This window comes from Phycodurus eques, chromosome 19 (assembly GCF_024500275.1).
Source record: "Phycodurus eques isolate BA_2022a chromosome 19, UOR_Pequ_1.1, whole genome shotgun sequence".
Taxonomy (NCBI): Eukaryota; Metazoa; Chordata; class Actinopteri; order Syngnathiformes; family Syngnathidae; genus Phycodurus; species Phycodurus eques.
Window position 1 is genome coordinate 15123198 of NC_084543.1, and position 24083 is coordinate 15147280.

General features: G+C 39.1%; 1 protein-coding gene across 11 annotated transcripts in view; it reads right to left on the reverse strand.

The window, feature by feature from the left end:
* dnah9 (dynein, axonemal, heavy chain 9) overlaps nucleotides 1-24083 on the reverse strand; it is a 177882-nt gene that overhangs the window by 62199 nt on the left and 91600 nt on the right. For all 11 annotated transcript variants that reach the window (XM_061705528.1, XM_061705525.1, XM_061705527.1 and 8 more), the window contains 10 exons: nucleotides 23860-24022; nucleotides 23478-23601; nucleotides 21423-21565; nucleotides 17890-18051; nucleotides 17576-17809; nucleotides 6791-6871; nucleotides 4224-4403; nucleotides 3521-3751; nucleotides 2120-2314; nucleotides 390-509 (listed from right to left, as the gene is read on the reverse strand). In XM_061705528.1, coding sequence (XP_061561512.1) covers nucleotides 390-509; nucleotides 2120-2314; nucleotides 3521-3751; nucleotides 4224-4403; nucleotides 6791-6871; nucleotides 17576-17809; nucleotides 17890-18051; nucleotides 21423-21565; nucleotides 23478-23601; nucleotides 23860-24022 — 1633 coding nt within the window. The remainder of the gene's footprint in view (nucleotides 1-389; nucleotides 510-2119; nucleotides 2315-3520; nucleotides 3752-4223; nucleotides 4404-6790; nucleotides 6872-17575; nucleotides 17810-17889; nucleotides 18052-21422; nucleotides 21566-23477; nucleotides 23602-23859; nucleotides 24023-24083) is intronic.

Sequence of the window (24083 nt, forward strand, 5' to 3'; positions counted from 1 at the left end):
CTCGCCCTCTTGTCCCCATGCGCTATACCACTGCATGGCTAAACCCTGATTTGTAATGACATCAGGACAGCGATACTTATTAATACGATACTAATTGTGTGATCTCGCTGTAGGCTGCTAAAAATATTTACATAGAAGAGGTGACACCATAAACAAAGCCTTATCCTTATAATTATTTTGAATTTCAAGTGGAACAATGAATGTTTAACCAAATCCAATTATGACTGATCCCAGAATAACAAACAATTCTGCTTAGTGAGAATGGTACTGTGCAATATTGAGCTGTCGCTTTCCCCACATCTACACTGACTGACTGATTGCATCAGTTTGCATCCTTATTGCATAGAAATGTGTTGGACTCATGCATTGAGCAAAACGGATATGCTCACCAGGCGGTTTGCCAGGGAAATGGTGTGTGCGGTCGATTCTGCTTCCTGTTGGCACTTCAATTTTTCTGCAGTGGCTTTCTCAAACTTTGCTGTAAGCTTGGCCAGGTTCTCATTCAGGTGCTGGTTGGTATACCATCAAACACACACACACACACACACACACACACACACACACACACACACACACACACAACCACACACACACAGAATAAACATCAGCATTTGTTAAAAGTACAGCATAGACATACAGAGACAAATAGATCACTGTAGTCTGTAAGTGACACAAACTAGTGAGCGAGTAAAAAGTTGGGTAAAATTCATCATTCTATCCGCAATGGATTTATTTGTCACATGGAGGCAATTAGCACAAGGACAAACAGGATTATTCGGTGGAGGCACACTGGTTCAGAAGATTAGTTTGAGGATTGCTTATTCCCTCTGTATTCACTTTTTAGCGCAAATGATCTGACAGGGGGCTGAGAAATGACAAACAGAAGTCATGCTGGATCTTATTAACAGTCGTCACTGTAAACGCTGCAGGATTTGACGCAAGCAGCAGACAGTGCTGCAGCATCCCGGGCCGCCCAGAGCTTCACGCTCTGCTGGGGCTCTCCGGCACTCTGAGGTGGTGAATGTCAAGCGCCATAGAGAAACAATTATTTACAGCTGCTATTATCAATAGGGGTTTTAGGCTGATGGATTGAGTTTTGATTAATGAACAGTAAAAGCCTTAATAGCACTTGCACCAGCTTTGTATTGATGAAATGCTGGGAAGTATATAATTATTGGTTGAGCTCATGTGTCAACTGTCACTCAAACCTTGATAAAATAATTCATCTCCTGAATTGTTTCTTCAGTTTATTGCCTCTGGTTGTTTTGGTTTCATTTCTGTGGAATCAAATTCTTATTACCTCATATATCTACAGGGTTCATCTGCGTTTACGTATCAAGAATATTTATGCATACATTTCACAAGTCATTTTTCAGCCCATTTTTTGTTAAAACATCCACTCGAGACATTTGAGGAAGAATAGACTTTTTCTAAACACATTCCTGCCTACTGACGGTTCGCTACTCACAAATTCACCTGTTCCATATTTTTTCAGTTAAACCTATCCTCGGTTATTCACTGAAAAACTCACCTACGTATTTGTATTTTTTGTGCTCTTTCCATAACACCCTAATGCCACAAGATCGGTGTCAAGGAAGTATGTTTAAGTGATGCATCTAAATTGTTGTAAGATCTTTGTACGTCAAGGAAGAGCTAAATTTTGCTGAATTTTGTGAGCGGAAGTTAAAGAGAGTCTTTGTCTTGTCTATGTTTTGCTGTGCTGAGTGCCTATTAAAACGCTCAAGCTAACAAACGACAGAGGTCTCATTATTGCTTGACAGTTGGTACATGGAAGGGTTTTCAAAATCAAATAATCTGTAAACCTATTTTTAAGGGCAATGCTGTAAATTGATTTTTAAATTATATCTACAGTAAGTGTTTTGGGATCATAGTTTGTGGTATATTTACGGTTTAAACTATTAATACAGGTATTAGTCAACATTGTCGCATCATTTACTTGCATTTTTTTCCCTATTTCCCTATCACCCGCGAATAGCGGGGATTTACTGTAATACATGCTTTGGATTTTTCCTTTGCAAATCTTGATTTGTTGTCGTCATATACTAAAACGACCCAAATGTGCTTATTTGCTGTACAAATGTCCAATGCCAGGACTTACATTGATCTTGTTTTTGATGGTGACGAGCTTCCCTTGAGCGGCAGCCAGCTCTGCGTTGGCTTTACTCAAAGCCTGGCGCTTGGGCTCTACCTCGCAGTATACTTTGTAGAACTTGACTATGTTCAAAACCCAGGAGCAAAGGCCTGCTGCTGCGTTCGACTTTGAGGCAATGAGTTCTGGCTGAAACTCTGGATCCTGAATGGGTTAAAGACACACACTTATCAAATACAAAAAACAAATTGAATTTAGGTGACGAGCAAAGTATGTCAATACTGGATTGTGATGAGATGGGTGAGGTACTTGGCTGGCTACTGGCTACCATGCTAAAGAGCTGGTGTTGTGTTCTATCAAGGATAATGATAATAATGTCCCTTTGAGGGATTATAATGAGTATAATAGATGGACAAATAACTCTCAGAGGTCCATGACGAATGGTTTCAGAAGTGGGATGGTTATCTGAGAGGCCATGGGTGGCATCACTAGTTGACTGTCTCCATGCAACATTTCAAACTGGTGGTTTTCAACGCCAAACTAAGTTACAAATGTGGTCCTTTGCCCAGTAATGGGTTAAAGCTGCAGGTTCACATCAGAGAACCAACTAGCTTTATATATCATTATTTTGCACTAAATGGCTCCCACAGCAGTTTGAAGCATTACATAATTTTAGTTTGATAATGACTGCATTTGTTACTAAACACCTCATACAACTGGCTAAACCATCTATATTGGATATTAGTTTTACATTAATTATTAATTTGCTTAGTTCCAAAGTATATTACATTTCCAAGAGCCTCTTAATTCCAGAAATATGAAGCATCAAATAAATTGTCCAAGTAAAAGAAACCAATTAATTTTTATGCTTAAATCACTAACATGTCGCTGCACTGTATTTTCTTATCATTTTTGCATGTGGAAGAGGGAAGAACAGGAAAAATCCATACAACTCAGGACAGTAACATTAGAATCCATGCTAGTGCTAACAAACTGTTACTGTACCAATATTGCAGACCACTAACAAAGTGTGACATTATAAAAATACAAGTTGCTACTGTATTTTTAGGTTAAAGAAACAGAGGTTGAAGCTAACTGACGACATATCCCTAGACAGTCTCAAAATTGTAAATTAAAGTAGACATAAATAATACATATAAAGTCAACAGTAAAATGTAAATTACAATTATGTCAAGCAACAACTGTAACCAAACAAGCTGATATAACAAGCCAATTGCAGCAACAAAAAAAATACCGTGCATCAATTGATTTTCTTTATTTGATTTGATGCTAGGGTATGATATGATATGATAATTTTGTACTCTAATTGAGTGAGCTGCCTCATGCTATTACTACGACTGTGTATACAAATTCAATATTGGCTATGTCCAAAGAAAAAAACATACTCACCTGCAAGTAAGGCTGAATAGTTTTCAGACAAGCCTCTGGGATGTTTTCCTTTTTGAAATTTATGAGGGAATCAAGGAACGAGTCCACTTTTGCCATCATCAACTTTGCGGCCTTCCAACTACGATCCTTTGGGACTTTGCCACCAGACGACATTAAGACCATGACAGCCGCTGTGACATTGCTAACTGCTGCCACTGGAGAGCCAAATGACTTTAACTCAGTCAGATTGTTCTAAAGTGTGGGGTGGGATAAAGGGAATCATTGTATAATTAAAGAGCCATGAATGGTCTGTATGGTCTACTTGGTGGAAAAAAAAAAACAATGTGAAAAAGTAAAGGGTTGAGAAAAGAAGGGGATTAACCTGTACTGACTTCGAGAAGACAACAGAGAATTAAAATTAGGACATTTTACAGAGCTGCAGATAGTCTGTTCTGGTTGTTTGAACAGAAAGAACCTTTTAAATGTAAAGGGTGTTTTTAAAAATCCCACAGGCGGGACATAAACCTATATGGGTTTCAGGGGATGAACTAAAATGCCAGCAGAGCATAGAGAATACATTATTTTAGCAAAGATAAGATTCAATAGTCTTTAATCTCAACCTAAAGGCATGTGTGGACTAAACTAAAAGATAAAATGAAAAATGAAAACAAGTTTGAGTGCAGAGAAAAGTAAAGAACCAGTGAAATAAAGGAGAGTGACGCACTTTATTGAGCGTGTTAAGTGCGTCCTGTGCAGCGATGAGAGCTGGTTCAGCCTTTGTCAAGTCCTCTTCACAGTCTTTTTGTTTGCCACAAACCACAACAGCCATGGCTGCCACCTTCTCCTCTTCATCGTCAGCCACTGCTTTCTCCTTGGACACCTTCTCAGTTTCAACTCCAACCACCTGAGGGCGAAGACATTGTATTTCAGCTGAGTTACTGGGCGCACACTTTTTATAGCATGGCTTTTCATATGTTTTCAACATGGAGTTTCAGATTTCAAATAACACTGTCTGCACTGACAGAACACAACACACTCTGTGCAAATCGAATTTAAATCTAAATCTAATACTGCGAAAATTGACAAAGGTCCGCATAAAAAAATTCCCACCAAAATAGACTCAGTAGTAATTTTTGGCTTCCTTTCTGATGACAGACTTTGATTGTCAGCAAGACTTTGGCCCGCCTACTTTTAGGTCGAAAATCTGCCTGATTGACACATCAGCCTACAACAAGCACATTTCCTTGTTCCGTCATATTGCACGGTTCTTGGTTTCTTCACAAATTTGGTCTGTCCCCACTTTCGTCTGTGATTTTACTAATTCAAAGTGGTGAAAATAGTTTACAAACCAATCTATAAATCCTCTTGAATGCTCAAAACATCTGAGAAGCGTTGTAAAATTGCCTATTTCCTCATTCTGCGGAAGCGGTGCAGCGTAATTATCGCCTATATTGAAAGTCTGTATTATTATTTTTTTAAATAATAGTGAGGTTAAATGCATCTGAGTAGGCTTGTTTTGATTGGTTAAAATTGATCACTGTAATGCTTCGTTGCCGAAGGAAACTGCATGAGCCACGTAGGTAAGTGTCAGTGTCTGCTGTTTCAGCACCCCGAGTCCAGCCCATATTTGTGTGTGTGTCGAGTGCTTTGCAGGGTTGACGTGTTGGAGTCGAGCAGCTGCACCTTGTCATCTTAATTACACCTGACTGCTCTTAAGACGCTGTGGGACTCCAACTCATCCCCAGACTATCAACGCTCTACGTCGAGTTTGTAGCCTAGCCACCTTGCCTATATTTATGCTTCCTGAAAAACCTAGTGAGTTACCTCTACCCAATTCTTGTTCTTTTCCCCCAGTCTGTCATCTGCCCACCGACAACACAGACTCCCACCCTGCCAGACCGGTCCTCGTTGGAACCCTCCCAATGCCGGATTTAGTTCTCCGAGTTCCTATGTTTGCTTCCAAGATGCAATAAACTGTTAATACAATACTCGCCTCCCTGTCCTCTCTGCATCTGGGTCCAACTTGGAACCTGAATCCTGACAGGTAAGTGTGTGCAGATTCAGTTCTGCTCATTGTTGTATTTGGTGTATTAAATCACTCATGGCTCTAAGACTTTTGAGAGCTTGGGAAGATGACATAACACAGGCATTTGCTTGTGTTATGTCATCTTAATTAAAGGCTTTTTGTACCGTCGGTGGCATCGCGTGACGGTGTACCATTTTAATGACATCAAAATAAATTAGCGATCTTTTCTTTTTGTAGCTCATTAAATTACGGATTGAACATAATTTTGGGGTGCTGGTGTGTTGATGTGAGTGTGCAACGGTATATGATAGCAATATAAGGTGTAATACCAACTTGAACAAAGCGGTTTGGAAACTCAAACAAGATGACATTTTTGGGGATTTCCTGGAAAGTTGTCATCTTGGAGGTGGGGGGGATTCAGCCGGACAGCGACAATATGTAAAAGATGAGGAAATACTGCCATTTCATAGTATAGAACATTCCTTTGTCCACACCAGCTATCTGGTGAATTTGGTCTCTAGTTCTGTCGACGATGTCACACCAAGAGATTGCAGCATACAGGTATCGATTTTGGCAATATAAAAGGGGCGTTCCCAGGGCAATAAGTTGCTTACCAATTGCTCCAAAACGGAATGATATTATTAGAAATGACTGCCAGTTTCATTTTAGTCAGCAAAAAATATAGGCCATCTGGACGTTATAGGTCTTTTAATCGAGCAGTTATACACTATGCTCTGTGTATGATGCTGTGCAGTTTTATAGCCATTCAATCTACAACAACAATCATTACATTAGTTAATTGGTACAGGTTACAAATAGCGTGCACTCGTTTGTATGGTGGTGTAAGAATCCATTGTCACGTTGCACAAAAAGGGATGCTCAGTTACCACACTTACATTTCATTTACTTCCTTCATTGTAATCTGAGGACTCGCTGCACATCTTTTGAGTGTCAATCAAATGTTGTCTATCACAAAAGCCAAATAGTTGGATGGATGAATGGAGTTTTTTTTTTTTTTTTAAAAAGCAGTGGTTCCAAAAAATGAGCTGGAAAACTAAGCAGCAAACAAGTGAAGGGAGCAACAGTGGTGCCCTTTATTACTTGGCGCGCAAAATGCCATTTACCCTCTTCGTATTGGGGTCAGTGCAGAATATCTCAGGACAAATGCAACCAGCTAGATGGTACAAAAGGTTCTGCAAATGTGAAAATATCAACATCTGTGATGTTTCGCTGGTGCGTTGAAGTTGTGCGAATAATGTTCTTGCCTGGATCAGCTTGTCAGCATCATCGTTCTTCTGCTTGAGCTCTACTTCTTGAGCCGCGAGCTTGGCCTTGAGGTCATCAACCTGTCAAGACGATGAAACATGGAAATGATGAGGTCAGGAGGTGGAGATCGGCTGATGCTCCAACGGAAACTGGTGAGTTATGGATGTGTAAGTAGCTGATCTACAGTAGCTACCAAACATCTTGGAGTAGATTAATACCAGTCATACCTTTCTTCATAAAACATTATGGAAATCACAATTTAACATAAAATGTTGGTAATTAAAGCACAAATGGTCAGGAATGTTTCAAAGGCCAAAATGTTAGAGCTATGTTCTCAATCTGTCAAGTGTGGAGGGTATAAAAACAATATATTTGAGGTTATCAGGGGCCAATGCGCTTTTTCTATGCGGAGAATGTATTTTAACCTTTTATATAAAACACTAATGCAGTATATTAAACGGGCACAACATGAACATTGATCAAAAGGAAATCTTTCAGTGGGTACAAAGGCACAAGCAACATTGTTTTACCCATTTGCAATCAAACATGAGGGCTCCATGGTACCAAAGCGCAATTTGTACACTACAAATAGCAGCAGACGCATTGCATTAATAATAATAATTTTAAAAAAAAAACACACCCCTGACTCATGTCTATGATCACAATCAAAATTATACCCCAAGGTTGTCTTGTTCGTAATCATAATTATATTTCGTGTGGGCCTGGCATGCATTTTAATTTTGATTGTTGCAGTTTCCACTTTATAATGTACCAAAACTAGGATAGCCGATTCTATAGATTTTGTATTTCAAATAAAATTTGTTGCCATGTTTTCAGTGTGTAACTGTGGTGTCTTTTATTGTTTTGTTATATTCATTTCAGAGTGAAAATACTGATAATTTTGGCAACGATGACATGAAATGTTCATACTAATTAATAAACTATATAGTGTCAATGATGTTTCAGTTATGTATAAAGAACACAAAATAACCAAACCCACCTATCAGTGACATGTTCCTGTACTTTCGCTCACATGAAAAATTATTGTGTAAAATAAGTGTTTTTTTTTTTTTTTTTTTTTTCTTCCCTTCTCTCTCTCTCTCTCTCTCTCTCTAAGTTGTGTATCCAAATGGGATGTCCATACGTGGGGGGAAAAAAAAAATCCAAAATGTTGGTCTCTTGTTTTATGTTCATCATTTGATGACACATCGAAGACAATAGGCCTTACTGTTCCAATACATTTTGAGGGGACTTTACATCCAGGCAGCGATGGCACAACTTTGAGTGGTATTTTTCTGCTCATCACAACACTGGCATGCAAACAGGAATCCAGAACATTCAGGGAGTGATTCCCTCGATTACCCCATTCAAAATATAATTGACCATCCCTAGTGGCATGTCCACGAATAGCGTATTAAGGGAGTTTTGCTATCATGAAATTGAATCCATATTATTTGACAGTGTGGTCATTTTATTTTTGTTTGTATCAATGTTGGATTCAAAGTTATAGTGTCAAGGGATTTGCATGAGCTAGATGACAGGAACCTAAACATCTTTCCAAATCTCTCAATGCAACAAAGATGATTTGGCATTTTCGGGATGCTGGACAAATGAGCTTAGACAAAGGGGCTTCACCCTTTGCGGATAACATTTTGTGCCCTACAGGATTTGGCCCGGCACCATTCATGTGACCTTTAAGCTTATATCAGGACAAATCTTATTCTGTGCAAGAAGATAATGGGAAAAGTAGGAATGAATGGCATGCATATCTGGAATAAAATGGAAAGATTTGCGATATGAGCTGCTATCAGTACAAACACAAAGACACAATCAAACACACGTGCTCAGACAAAGGACAGCCATAAGGAGAAATTAAGGGGATTACAAAGTCCTCATAACTCCTCGACAAATAGGGTTTGCTTTACCATGTGACTCCATCAAAATGCTGCACCGGGGAAATAAAAACAGACTGTTTTTCATGCTTGTCTTTCAGCTAATTAAAAAACAGGAAATCAGTCCGCAGGCAAGACAGCCTTTTCAGATTGTGACAGTACTATGCAATGGATTCAGTCAAACAGAAGAGCACCAAGTGAGCCATCAACATGATGAATACGCTGGAGGAAAGTGTGAGGGGAGGTGGGGAAACAGGCCCAACTAATTGGCGCATGACATGGGTGATATTCAATACATGTGAGAAGGCTTTGTGTTTTTTTTTTTTTTTATACTATAGAATTTAAGCCTCTCCCCAGTTTTAACAAACAGCTTCAAACATCAATTTTCCGTCCCGCTTATACTCACTAGGGTCGCGGGTGTGCTGGCGCCTATCTCAGCTGACTCTGGGCGACAGGTAGGGAACACCCTGAACTGGTCGCCAGCCAATCACAGCAGGTTTCAAACAGTTCTCATTTTTCCATTCCTTACAACTAGTCCTTGACAAATACCCAAAATCGACACTTAGTAAGCAACAACTGCACCTTCTTATCAAATCAGATTCAAGATGTTATCTTACTGAGGGGTGTTTATAATAATTTAAGTAGTTCGCAAACTAAGTAAAATGTTAGATGATTGGGGCCTTTCAGTAAAATGTGTTTTAAATCTACACATCTGCCAAGTGCAGTTCCAGTAATAAAAAATATATTGTTCAGGTCAAATCTGCCATTTGCCCATCTGTTTATGGATTTACTACTGCTTCTGCTGTTTGGGTCGCAGGAGAGCTGGAGTCCATCCCAGCTGACTTGGGGCTTGTGGTGTCCGTTTAGTGAATTCATTTTGGTAACTGTTAGATATTACTGTATATCTTTAACCATTGTCTTAAACATCGCTTCAGCAACAGTTTTCACACTTTACACCAACCAAGTGCTACAAATGTGATCAAGGTCAATTTTCTTGAGAGATAACAGGTGGAATTTCCCTACAATTTGTACAAACGTGGGTGATTTGAGAAATAGGTTAAAGGGGTTAGACAATTCATCCAGCGAGAAGGCAGAATGTTTGCTTGATTTGTTCGGCTGAATTCCAGCATGCTGTAAAAAGATGGTTGTATGACTGATCATTTGATTCATATGAAAGTGAACTTATTTCTTGGTCTGATCATTGACTCCCTCCACAAGCTTAACAACAAAAGAACTGGAAAAACTATGTAATTTATGCCTCTCTTTCTTTTTCTTATCGACCTGATTGTTTGGATCCCATGCCCTATCCAGTGAATTAAATGGTAGGTATAGACAATAATAACCTACCGGTAGTAAAGATGGCAGGTTTTGTTTCTTTGCATCTTTAAAACATTTCACCTACAGGCGACATCAAAACAATTGCTGTTCACAGAGTTGAAAGTGAAAACACTGTATCATGCATGCCAAGTACGTACCATTCACAACAACGGCTTTTCTTTTTTTGCAGTACTTTAACCTGTCGATATTTGGGTTAAAAAATTTCGTTATGGGCATAATGTGTCTCAGCTGAATCAGTAATCAACACGTCACAGTAGATGCATTATCAAGGTCAGCCGCACACACAAACACAAGCCCCATGTTCCACTGTTATGGTTCTGAATGTGACATCCTTACATTTCTTCCATTTTGAAAGATGGGTGATTTACAGTGTTTAGATGGCAATGGTAACACAACCATTTTTAAAAATGTTCATTTTGAGTTTGTTTTCACAAGTTAGCATCCCCAGGTGCCAAAATGCTGCCGTTGTATAAACAAGGGAGCAAAACTGTCTTATTTTCCCCCAGCTCTAATGGGTCCTGTGTGTTCTCGGACCCTAAACCACCTCCTTTTCCTCCCATGTGAGAAATTACTTGTCACTGCTTGTGTCACACTTCCTGCCTTTTCTTAATGCTTGTGATCTTGTAACATCTTTTTTAGACTTTTGTATTTTGCAATTACGTTTGTTTGTTTTTTTTTTCCTTCTGTGGTGCTCTTTGGGTTGTATGGACTGCTTTCTTGTGAATTTAGATCATCAGTACTAGACTTTCCTGTCTTTGGTCTACACATATGGACTTGTTGGTGCCTCTTAAGCCTCTGTCTCAGTCCTCTGTCTCAACCCAATAAGTTCCAGCAGAAGGATGCCACGCATTTCATGGTGTACGCGGCCTGGCATTGTGAGCTGAGATTGGCTCCGACTCACTCGTGAGCATAAAGAGGACACGTGGTATGGTATAGAAGATGGATGTATGGAAATGAATGAAAATGAATAAAAACGGTGTTTGGCCGCCAACACTGGAAAACCAGTCTCAAGAGAAATGTTTTTGAACACCGTTTCTGTTATCGTTTGCATGTAAACACTGAAAACAAATGTCTGCTAAACACATACATTTGTTAGCTGTCAAAAATTTCGAAATCTATGCATATGAAGATTAAAAGGCATTCAAACAATGATATTGGGGGCAAAAAAACTTCAGCATGCAACAAACAATTGTTGCTGTAAACTTCCTATCTCCCGATGATGTAACTTCTGGCGATGCTGCTTCTGCTTGCTATCTATGCTGATTTTTAAGTGAAACCAAAAATTACAACGGTATTTAACATTTGTCTTATAATTTAGGAGACAAATGTTTATTATAAGATATTATTATATTATTATATATTTTATTATAGTTATAAATAATATCTTACCCTAACTAAAATGCATACACCAACTCCAAGTACAAATACGCACCAGAACATCTACAAAAAAAATGAATAAATAAATAATCAGAACATTTCCGATCTACAGTACAAATGGGACCGTGCTGTTTTTCTCTTTTCACATCGTGGCTCTTATTACATTGTGAGTATGTAACACATAAAGTAATGAATTCTACTGCCTGTAAGCTGAAATCACTGCAGCATTTTCCAATGTTATCATATCAATATTGTGTAACATACATTTCTTAAAATACTCCTATTCCTCTTATTTATTAAATCTACAATCCCAATTCCAATGAAGTTGGGATGTTGTGTTAAACATAAAAACAGAATACAATGATTTGCAAATCATGTTCAACCTATAATTGAATACACTACAAAGACAAGATATTTAATGTTCAAACTGACAAACTTTTTTGTTTTTAGCAAATAATCATTAACTTAGAATTTTATGGCTGAAACGCGTTCCAAAAAAGACTGAGAAAATTGAGGAAGGCTCATCAAACACCTGTTTGGAACATCCCACAAATGAACAAACTAATTGGGAACAGATGGGTGCCATGATTGGGTATAAAATGAGCTTCCCTGAATTGCTCAGTCATTCACAAGCAAAGATGGGGCGAGGTTCACCTCTTTGTGAACAAGTGCGTGAGAAAATAGAAAAGAGTTTAAGGACAATGTTCCTCAATTGCAAGGAATTTAGGGATTTCATCATCTACGGTCCATAATATCATCAAAAGGTTCAGAGAATTTGGAGAAATCACTGCATGTAAGCTGCAAGGCCAAAAACCAACATTGAATGCCCGTGACCTTTGATCCCTCAGTTGGCACTGCATCAAAAACCGATATCAATGTGTAAAGGATATCACCACATGGGCTCAAGAACACTTCAGAAAAGCAATGTCAGTAAATACAGTTCGGCGCTACATCCGTAAGTGCAACTTGAAACGCAAAAGCAAAAGCCATTTATCAACAACACCCAGAAACGCCGCCGGCTTCTCTGGGCCCGACATGTACACATCTAAGATGGACTGTTGCAAAGTAGAAAAGTGTTCTGTATCCACATTTCAAATTGTTTTTGGAAATTGTGGATGTCGTGTCCTCCGGGCCAAAGAGGAAAAGAACCATCCGGACTGTTATGGATGCAAAGTTAAAACAACTTGATGGTATGGGGCTGTGTTAGTGCCAATGGCATGGGTAACATACACATCTGTGAAGGCACCATTCATGCTGAAAGGTACATACAGGTTTTGGAGAAACATGCTGCCATCCAAGCAACGTCTTTTTCATGGACGCCCCTGCTTATTTCAGTAAGACAATGCCAAAACCACATTCTGCACATGCTACAACAATGTGGCTTTGTAGAAAAAGAGTGTGGGTACTGGACTGGCCTGCTTGCAGTTCAGACCCTGTCTCCCATTGAAAATGTGTGGCGCATTAAGAAGCGTAAAATACGACAACGGAGTCCCCGGACTGTTGAACAGCTGAGGCTGTACATCAAGCAAGAATGGGAAAGTATTCCACCTACAAAGCTTCAACAATTAGTGTCCTCAGTTCCCAAACGTTTATTGAATGTTGTTCAAAGAAAAGGTGATGTAACAGAGTGGTAAACATGACCCTATCCCAGCTTTTTTGGAACGTGATGCAGCCATAAAATTCTAAGTTAATGATTATTTGCTAAAAACAATAAAGTTTGAACATTAAATATCTTGTCTTTGTAGTCTATTCAATTAAATATGGGTCGAACATGATTTGCAAATCATTGTATTCCTTTTTTATTTATGTTTAACACAAAGTCGCAACTTCATTGGAATTGGGGTTGTAGTACCACTAGAGCAATAGAAACTTGTACAATTAGTATAATCATGCCTGCCTGTAGAAGTAGCATTCTTACTTCTGTAAAAAATGCGCACATTAATCACCAAAAACATAATTCACTTTTGAAGAAGCTAAGACACAACCTCCAAACAAATGTAGAGGAAAACACACAAATAATGTCCTCTGGGAAGTGGATGAATCACACACTCACACAGCATGTCCTACAGTCTTTTAGTGTTGTTTTTAACCCAAGTGGTCCTTGTTTATCATGACCACAGCAGCCCCTGGTGAGCTGCACAACCTCCTGCACTGAATGTTAAATAACAGTGCTTATGGTGGTATGGATGCGTCAACTGGCACAGTGTGCATTACTGGTGGCTTGCTACAGCAAAGAGTCTGCTCTCTAATTAAAAGGCTTCTCCATTAACGAATCCTCATATACTGTATGTGTGTGTGCGTGTGGCTGGGGTGGGCTGTTCTCATTCCTTGTAAAACTGTAGGGCATGAAGACAGAGGACTCTCGCTTTAAATGCAGAGACACCTCCACTTTGTACGTACTATACATATTTTTGCAGCAGTGTTATTTTGTTCAGAAGGACAGATTCTTATAAAACAATTAATGGAAAACTAAACTATGTGCATGTCTGTGCACTGCATTGCACAAACAAGCTTACTAAATTAAAGATTGGATTATCTCTCTCCTGCAAAGGTGCTGATATGATAACCATTTTTTTAAAATGTATTTTTATGCCCATTATTTTTATAGGGATAATTAATATGCATGTGTGTGTGTGCGTGTTTGTGTGAACCATATAGGCCAACATCTTTCTGCTGAGGAAACTTTTTTGCAGTAACGTTTTTATGCTTGCATAAAGATTGTCCTTTTTATGACAGTTTAAGTTTCTCTTCCTGGGTGTCTTATAACATTTAATGCAACAACAACATTACTGCATGCATGGAAATATGTATTTATGATTGAAACCTTCCTCTTTGCTTTTTATTACAATGCCGTATAACAGACTACTCACAATACTGCACATAATGTTGTTGTGGCTTTGATAAGGTGCATTCATCATCTCTTCCTCTGCAGGTATTTAATCATTTTAAATCACACACCCCTTTCAACTGTACTGGAAGAATGAGGCAAATTCTTCTATTTTTGCTGCAGACTAGAAAAAAATTGGATTTGACATTAAAAGATGAATACGAGACAAAAGAGCAACATATATTTGATTTCTGGGTATTTACAGCTACAAAATTTTTGTATTCTTCTTTTGTGATGGTTTGTTGTTACTTCTTTCCTCTGTAGTCTCTTGCCTTATGTGTGCTTAAGTCAACCTGTCTTTCACCTGCATGCCACCAAAAAACAACTGACCACCGTGACAGCAGCTTCATCCACAAAGTATTCACAATGATTCACCTTTTCCACATTTTGTAGTAATGACCTTATCCCAAAATGGAATAAATGCATTTATTTCCTTTAAATTATACAGTCAACACCCCATAATGACACGTAGATAAACAAATGAAACATTAAAATTTTTGCCAATATTGATTGTCCTTGATGTTTCTATAGCTTGCTGGGAGTCCACCTGTGGTAATTCAGTTGATTGTACACAATTTGGAAAGGCACACACGTCTATATATAGGATTCCACAGCTGAAAGTGCATGTGAGAGCACAAACCAATAGTGAAAGCAAAGGAATTGTCTGTAGACCTCTTAGACAGGATTGTCTCGAGATACATATCTGGGGAAGACGACAGAAACATTTCTACTCCTTTGAAGGCCGCATTGAGCACAGCGGCCTCCATCATCTGTAAATGCAAAACAATCCGAAGCATCAGAAATCTTCCAAGAGCTGGCAGCCTATCTAAACTCAGTGATTAGAGAAAGGCCTTTGTCAAGAAAGTGACTAAGAACCCAATTGTCTCTCTGTCAGGTGTCCAGCATTCCTCTGTAGAAAGAGGAAAAGCTTCCAGAGGGACAAATATCTCTGCAGCAATCCACTAATTGGGCCTGTACGGTAGAGTGGCCAGACGGGAGTCACTCCTTAATAATAGACACATTGGGTTTGCCTAATGATACCAGAACGACTCTCTCAACCATGGGAGATAATATTCTTTGAGACAAAGATTTAACTGTTAGGCGTGAATGCCAGGCATCGTGTTTGGAGGAAACCAGGCACCATTTATCACCTAGCAAATACCATCTCTCCAGTGAAGCATAGTGGTGGGAATATAATTTTTATTTTTTTTTCAGTGGCAGGAAAAGGGAGACTAGTCAGGATTGAGGGAAAGATGAATGCAGGAATGTACAAAGACATACAGGACAAAAACTTGCTCCTGAGCCCTCTTGATTTAAGACTTGGGTGACTATTTAACTTTCAGCAGGACCAAAAACCTAAGCACATAGCAAAGTTATCAAAGGAGTGGCTTCAGGATAACTGTGAATGTATTTGAGTGGCCCAGTCAGAGCCCAGACTTGAATCCGATTGAATATCTCTGAATAAAATTGACAATGGCTCCAACCTGGTTAGGCTTGAGAGGAGAGGATTGGGCAAAACTGCCAAGATTGTGGCATAATATTCAAAAAGATGTGGCTGTAATTGTTGCCAAATGTGCTTGACCAAAGTATTGAGCAAAAGCTGTGAATAGTTATGTCCATGTGGTTTTGTTCTTGTCACTATGTGGTGTTCAGTGTAGAATTTTGAGGGAAAATGAATTTATTCCATTTTTGAACAGGGTTGTAACTGTCATGAACGGAACAAAGGACAGCACCCAAAATGCACGACTCCAATTCAAATGGACAGTTTCAAAAAGAGAGGTTTAATAAACGGGCAGAGGTCGGTACACAGGTAGGTAATCCGAAAAGGCAACAGTATCCAAAAAACGTGAGGCAAAAAGGCAAGGTCAATAATCAGAAAAGGGTCTAGGCTTACTATAAGTTGGTGACGTGGAAACAAGGAATGCTGGAACGTGACAACAAGGTACAACGAACTGGCGACCAGAAAGAATGAGACACGAGGTTAAATGCATGGGGTAATTAGGGTAAACGAGGTGCAGGTGAGGAAGATGATCTCAGGAGCAGGCGTGTACGAGACAGGGGGAAGACAACAACCAGAACACACACCCATGACAGTAACATAACAAAATGTGGAATAAGTGAAAATAATTTCTAAATGCACAGTATGTGTTGATACCATCACCAATATAAAGGACACACCTAAGCAACAAAACACACCTGTCTGTCACTCATTTCCAATACGTTTTCTAAAAACAAAAATGTGTAGGTTAAAACAAAAGGTGCTATCTTCTGAAATGTGCATTAGATGCAGATGTAAATATCTGGAAACAAAACCTGAAAGGTTGATCTCTCGTATGCATCTTTTGATGTCAAACCCAAATGTTTTCGGTCTCCAACAAAAGTAAAGGGATCGGCCTCATTGTTCAAATGATTTTAGAGGGAAGTGTATATCGATTTTTTTTATGATGTTAAAAAATTGATCAGGTGCTGTAGAAGTGAAAGTGCATGTAGATAATATTGACAATATTGAGCTACCGAAGCTGTCTCCCATTTCTGTGCTTTATTGATGAAATACAATCTCACTTTATGAGCAACAAAATAAAAACCATAAAAGATCATGTAGAAATAATGGTTGTTTTGTGAAACAAAATAGAAGCTCTCCATGTTTTATATGAGAGAAAGATACTCTATTAAGCCACGTTTCCATCACTTGGTACTGTTCGGTTCAATACCGTTTGTTTAAATGGCACTTTTTGTCTTTCCATTCCATTGTAACATGGACAATGGCAGAGAATTCTGTCGGCCAGTCAGAGGACAGCAATGTGTTCACCCTCAGCAAGGATAACAAAGTGTAGCACTGCGACCTGTTTTTTTTTAAAACAAAGGGGTTCTGAAAAATGGGATGTTTCCCATCAGATATTGTGGGACCTTTAGCCATTGAAGATTAGTAAATACCGACCTGAACCGAACCAAAACATACCATTTGGCGATAGGGCTTGTACAGACTAGTCAAATTGTCGACTTTACTACTCCACAATACCGTTAAGAGCATGACGTCGACTAGTCGCTAATCACATTTTTGACTTGAAGAGGAAGCAGAGCACTTGCAGGAAAAGATGAGTTTGCTGTATGAAATTAGTCCGAGTGAGTCTGAATGTGCAGTTTTGTGAAGTGAGAACAAGTAAAGGGAAAAAGCCAGGCTCCTGCAGGACTTTGAAAAAGTGTTTCAGATGGTTTATGACGATAACATACATTTAGTCTTGTGACTTCATCACAAGGTTAATGAAACAAGAGGAATATTGGTAATGTACCTGAGCAGAGGTGCTGTTGAGCCTCTGCAGGCCATTCTCCAGCCGCTCCATTTTGCTGCTTAGGTCTTTACTCCTTTGGCCCAGCAGACTTTGATACAGTTTGATCTGCTCCAGGAAAGACTTTGGTGTGGTGTAGTTGTAGCGCCGCTCATTGGCCAGGTACTCTTTCGAGGTCTGATTGACACTCGTGTGAATGTACGCCATAAATTTACTGACCGACTCCTTCACTTGGGGCTGCAGACATGAGGACAAAGCACAAGCAACAGTCCCTTAGAAATAAATACAATACATACTACAATATAAGCAGTTCTTACTTCAATAGTGTCCACTTCCTGCAGGAACCTGAGGCTGACTGACTCCAACGCCTCCCGTGGCCACTCGTGGAACCAGTCGATAGCTGTACAGTTGACCAAGGCAGGGAACTTCCTGCTACGAACCCTCAATTTACTTCCAACTGGAGAAAAACACAAAGCCACCTAGCAATCGCACACAGAAAGACAACACACACACACACACAAAACGTATGACGTTGGATCCACCAATGATTAGTTCTTCTCTACAATCAACATGATAAATGGGAAACCGAGAATAAATTATTCTGAGTTGCATCATTAAGCAAATATACCCTCTGGCAGGCATGTGAATTAAAAGATTGTAGTGAGCTCTGGGCTATGTAGGACTGATTGGCGACTAACAGCTGGCTTGTTGTGAGGCCCAAACAGATGCTCCATCACGCTAAAGAAACAAACATACTGTACAGAAGGCAAACTCAAAGGACCCTCTGTTCATCATCAACTCGGATAACTGCAGACAAATCCTACATTATCTGAAACATGTTTTTGACACAGCGAGGCGCTTCAATCAGGAGGGAAGCCACAAGTTGCACACAAAGCATAAGAATATATAACCAATATCATTTTGTAATAATACATTGCTGGCTCCGCTGCTTGAGCTAACATTTTGAGGAAAAAAGTAAAGATCTAAATGTATGCTTTTTCTCATGTATTTATTAGTTTTCACTTTGATCATTTGCTATTCTATTTAAAAGGACATTTCATTAAGACAAAGTACACCTACAAAGTTTAGGGAGAGTGGAGAAAATAGCAAATATACATGTATGTAGAAGCTCTTCAATTTGAATTATATTTTCATTCTTGAAATATGATAATTATTGTTATCCATGAATTACCAAAAAGTAATCAATCCCTCTATTTTCTATACCGCATGTCCTCATTAGGGTAGTGGGTGAGCGTATCCAAGCTGACTTAGGGCGAGAAGTGGGGTATGGTACACCCTGGACCAGTCATCAATCAATAGCAAGGTTTCAAAGATAGTAAAGCACATTGTTATTTCTTGAATTAAGATGTAAATCATAGTTATTTACTTCCATTCCTGAAAAGAAACATTTCTTTTAGTTGACTGTTTTGGCTCACTGTTTTGCTTGATTAATTTCCGACTGCTTAAATGTGGGTATAAAAGGTTTAATTTAGTTAGCAATTCCTCATTACTGCAGTAAGTATTGTATTTGTTTTTATTTGACAACCATGAGTCCAAGGTAAGGTGTTTACAAAAATAACATCTAGTTTTGGGCTGACGGGGAAATTCCATCCATCCATCCATTTTCTGAGCCGCTTATCCTCACTAGGGTCGCGGGAGTGCTGGAGCCTATCCCAGCCATCTTCGGGCAGGAGGCGGGGTACACCCAGCCAATCGCAGGGCACACATAAACAAACAACCATTCGCACTCACATTCACACCTACGGGCAATTTAGAGTCTTCAATCAACCAACCACGCATGTTTTTGGGATGTGGGAGGAAACCGGAGACGCGGAGAAACAGCTGCCCCCTGCTCCAGTGTGTTCCACTAACATGTATATGTGTATGTGTTCACTGTGATGGGTTAAATGCAGAGAACAAATTTCGTGTGCATGCATGCATGTTCATGACAATAAAAGATGATTCTTCGTAAAAAACCCACGCAGGCACGGGGAGAACATGCAAACTCCACACAGGCGGGGCCGGGGATTGAACCCCAGTCCTCAGAACTGTGAGGAAGACGCTCTAACCAGTCGTCCACCGTGCCATGTTCCATTTACATTATGAAATTCTGTGAAGGACTGCCGACAAAAATACATATTGGTGGTTTGACTCTATACTCCCTGCAACATGTAAACAGGATTACAAACAGAATACAGAGTCATAGCTTTTTTTCCAATCTTTTTACATTATAAGAGCTACTTTAACAACATGAAGGCAACCACGACCCACTTGTAAATTGTATAGTTATATGACTGGTATCATTATTTTGTACTGGTTATTTACTACCTATTTATATAGTATATCTATTTTTAACATAGCAGTATATCTATTTTTAACTTAGCAGAATTCTTCTCAAACACTGGTTATGTCTATTCTATTATGTGGTAATTGGTTGTTCAAAAAAGGCAGAATGTGAATTTACTTATTTATATAGTATAATTTAATTTGTCAGGTTATTGTCTGCACAAATTAGTTAAACAATACATAATCTTGGCACAAAGTCAAGCACACAGCACATCTGAACTAATCACAATTACAGTTAAGGTCAAAATTATTGTGATGCTCGCCACATTTAGTAAAAGTACAATTGTGAACAAGTGAAAGATTGATTTTTTTTTTTTTAGCTGAGAATGAGGTGGCAAAAAAGGCAGTGAGAATTGGCTATTTTCAGTGTGTTTTACAGTTCAACAAAAATTACATTGTCCATATCCTGTCTCAATGCATGCATAGACAATGTTTAAAATGTATAGTTGATTAGAAGGCTCTAGATGACACGAGAAGTTACGAAGAGCCTTTAGAATGGTGCAAAAGATTGTTTCGTCAAAATGTTCAGGTAAGATCAAAATCTTATTAATATCCCAGCATCTTTTGCCACTTCGAGTCATTTCTAGCTATAAGCTACCCATACACCAAATAAAAATGCACTTTAACCCACAATGTGTTAAGGGTATGAAGATTTTTGGTCTTTTGAAAATTGTACAACAGAAAATAATTAGCTCCTTATCTATTCTGCCTTTGGTCAAGGAATATTTAGTATTTTGTAGTATGTTCATTGTTAGTAATGATTATTGTGCATAATAACTACTACTACAATACATATCTTTTGTTCCAACGTATCGCAGAGTTACACACCCATCGTATTGTCTCACTAACATTATTTTAAACTGTTCCTCCCATGTATTCAGACAGATCGTTTCACAGTTACAGATCCAGTCTTTACAGGCATGAGCCTGACAAGTGGGATTGCCTTCCTCATTTATTCACTCCTCTACCTCTGGAGTGTAGAGAGCTGGGAGTGAAACAGGGAAGTGGATATGGATGGTGATGGGGCTCCATGATAATACTGACAGGATAAGCAACTCCCCTAGAATTCCCGAGGCCCCGAGGGGGAACAAAATGGTTAAACGTTTGTGAAATAAACTCCAGCTAAACTGCAACTTTTTCTGGTCACACCAGTGATTTATGACAAAGACCGCCGCTTATGAAAGCATTTTGAAAGATCATTAAGGGAAAATTGTCTGGGGAGAGCATCTTGAAGCAAGACGTTTACCTAACTATGAACATGTTTTTATTCTGCAATCATAAATTAGGTGTGAGTTGAGATGCAGCATACTGAAACTATATTGGGAGGTGATAGAGATCATACAGGTTGTGGGTTCTGAGAGACAAATTAACGGCAAAGTTTCCCCAGCCTTCCCCGAGGAGAGCCACTAAGAACAACTTTCTCTGGATCATTAGTTGTGAAATGCACAGTAACAGAACACCCAGCTCTTTGTACTGTACGTGTCTTAGTATCTGATTAGTTCACCTTGAGCTGTCTGCGAACCCGGTCGATGAAGAACTTCCAGCAGTTTTCTCTTGTATCCATCAATCCTGAGCTGCGTACCTCTGGCCTCACGCTGCCAATGATGTTCTCCACCTCATCGTCTGGGAACAGGTCAGGAATCTCTCCTTGAATAACAACAGGATGCATATTAGTACCACAAAGACCACCAGAACGTATGTTACTGATTTTTGTATGAGCGTAACATTAAGAAATATCTTCCTCCTTTGTGGTTATTGTTTCAGTTGTTTCGACAATTGAAAATATAAATATAATTATTTTCCATGTACATGCAAAATTGCTTACCCCTATCCATGGATTGCCACTGCATTGTTCTCTGTGGGCTAGTTAGTTATCAAGACTATACAAACAGTTTCTATGAAACCTTTTTGAGGGGTAATACATGCTCCATGATTTTTTTCTTTCTTTAGCAACCAGCTTAACCTTGGAAGATGTCTGCACTCTCCTGAGAGCAGATGCTTGTTGTTGTTTTTGTAATATTTTTTTTTTTTTTTTTTATTGTAACAGAGTTCAACTCTCTTCTGTTTGGCTGCAGCAGCTGCAGCGCCACAGTACCTGAAGGGTGTACTATCGATACATTCACTGCAGTCTGTAGATGGGCTGACAGAGAATTGTCGCTTCCAGGAATACAATGGTAAGGACACAAAATGCGCCTTTTCTTTAACAAAACCTTGTCTTCTTAGTGAAATGTAGAGAAGAAAGAATACAAAATGAAAATGTCAGCATTTCCACAGTATTTGCTATGTAATTCAACACTGGAAACGTTGACTAAGCTTCAGTGTATATTTTTCAACAGATGACATATTCCATTTCATTCTCCTCTCTCTCTAGGAATACTCTGGGACACAATACGACTGAAAGGGACCGTGGCGATTATTGTTCCGTTTAACATTGATGGATGATAAACATTTTAGAAACTAGATGGATGGTTAGATGGATGGATAGTTAAATGATACAAATCCTCTCAGGTGTAGTTTAAAATTCACAGAGCTTTTTTTCCCTCCATAATATTGTCATATTTTCATTGTCGATGCATGTGAAGCAGTTAATGGGATTGGGAGGTATTAATATTGTCTTTATTTGTGTATAAATTGAACTTTTAGATTTGCTTTTGCATTGTTTTGATCTGATTTGGGATTATTTCATGTTATTCAAAATTCTGTTATCTTTTGTCATGTTTGCGCCTTCCTGTCTGGTCATAAAGCCATTGTCTTCACCTGGTCTTGTTAGCGTTGTTCCTCATGTCAGCCAATCAGCTCTCTCCAGCCACTTTTGTCTTGTCCAGGTGTGCCTTGCTGTCTCGTCCATGTCACACACACTATGTCGCCCATGGTTTGTGGTGGTGAGTGCGTCTTGTTTCTTTTTTCACTTTTTATCTCAGTTGTTTTTGGACTTCGCATTAAGAGCATAGCTAATTTTTCTGCTAACCCATACCTCTGTTTGCCTTTTTTTTTGTAAAGAATTACATTTGTATATCAGATTGCTGTGCACCCTTGCTTTGCCTTCCCTGCTTTCCTGTGCTTGTGTCCACCTACCATTTTTGCTCCGCTTCGCCACGACTCCTACTCATGACAGATGCACCGTATGATTCATAACTATAATATATTATTTGGCTTCTGATCAAGTCTTTGTATAACAATAATTTCATGTTCACTCTGGTGATTATATTTAATGGTGTTGTAAAGGTAAAAATAAAAATAAAATAGATGTATCCTTTATCTCAGTCCATACAAATTAAATGGGTTATTTTTTGCCCATACATTACTCCTCTACAAGTTTTTTTTAAAGGAAATTAGTTCTTTTTGTATTATTCTGCTGGCTAACAAACAAATGGTAATAAATACATAACCTTTTACTTTAAATGGTTCATCCACATGAAATCTGCTTGCCATTCCACCCAGTAACATGTTGTGAACAGTGTTGGAGAAATGGCACCACAATTATGTTTGCTGTGACATAGCTAAAGCCTTTCTCTCCTGCAAAACGTGGCAGATAGTAATTAGCGAAGCCTGCCGTTACCCGATGCCAAAAGATCGTTGACCAGAACGAGGAACCTCTCGTCTGCCACTTGGGCATCAGTCATTAGGAGCACGGTGCCAATATTCTTCACACCAGCTTTGATGTAGAGCAATGCCAGGTCACTCTGGGTGAGAGAAACACACAGAGTGTGTGAGTGACACATATAATGAGATTCTGCAGAAAGAGATTGTTAGGTTGTTATGGCAGGCATGCCATGTAAATTCTGGGCATGGGGTTTCTATAATGCAGGGATTACGTCTATAATTCCAACAGCAAATCATCCAATTTTAAATGTAAACAAGGCAAACATGAATGGACTGCATGTACAATATTATTATGACTTAAATTGTGACTTCAATTTGTTGCGCAGTAGCGCACTTACTTTGAGGTCTGTGATACCATAACCTTTCCTCAAGGTGATTTGGAAAATCTCCAGATTTGATATGAAGGCAGCCAGTCGGGTCAGACTCTGCTTGCCACTTCCGCCTACTCCGACCAGCAGTGCGTTACCCCGTGGAGATTCCAGGATTCGATTTATGCGGCAACTGCATATGGTGGTACAGACAGTCAGATGAGTGTAGGGGCGGAATGGGTGGAAGTGGAAGA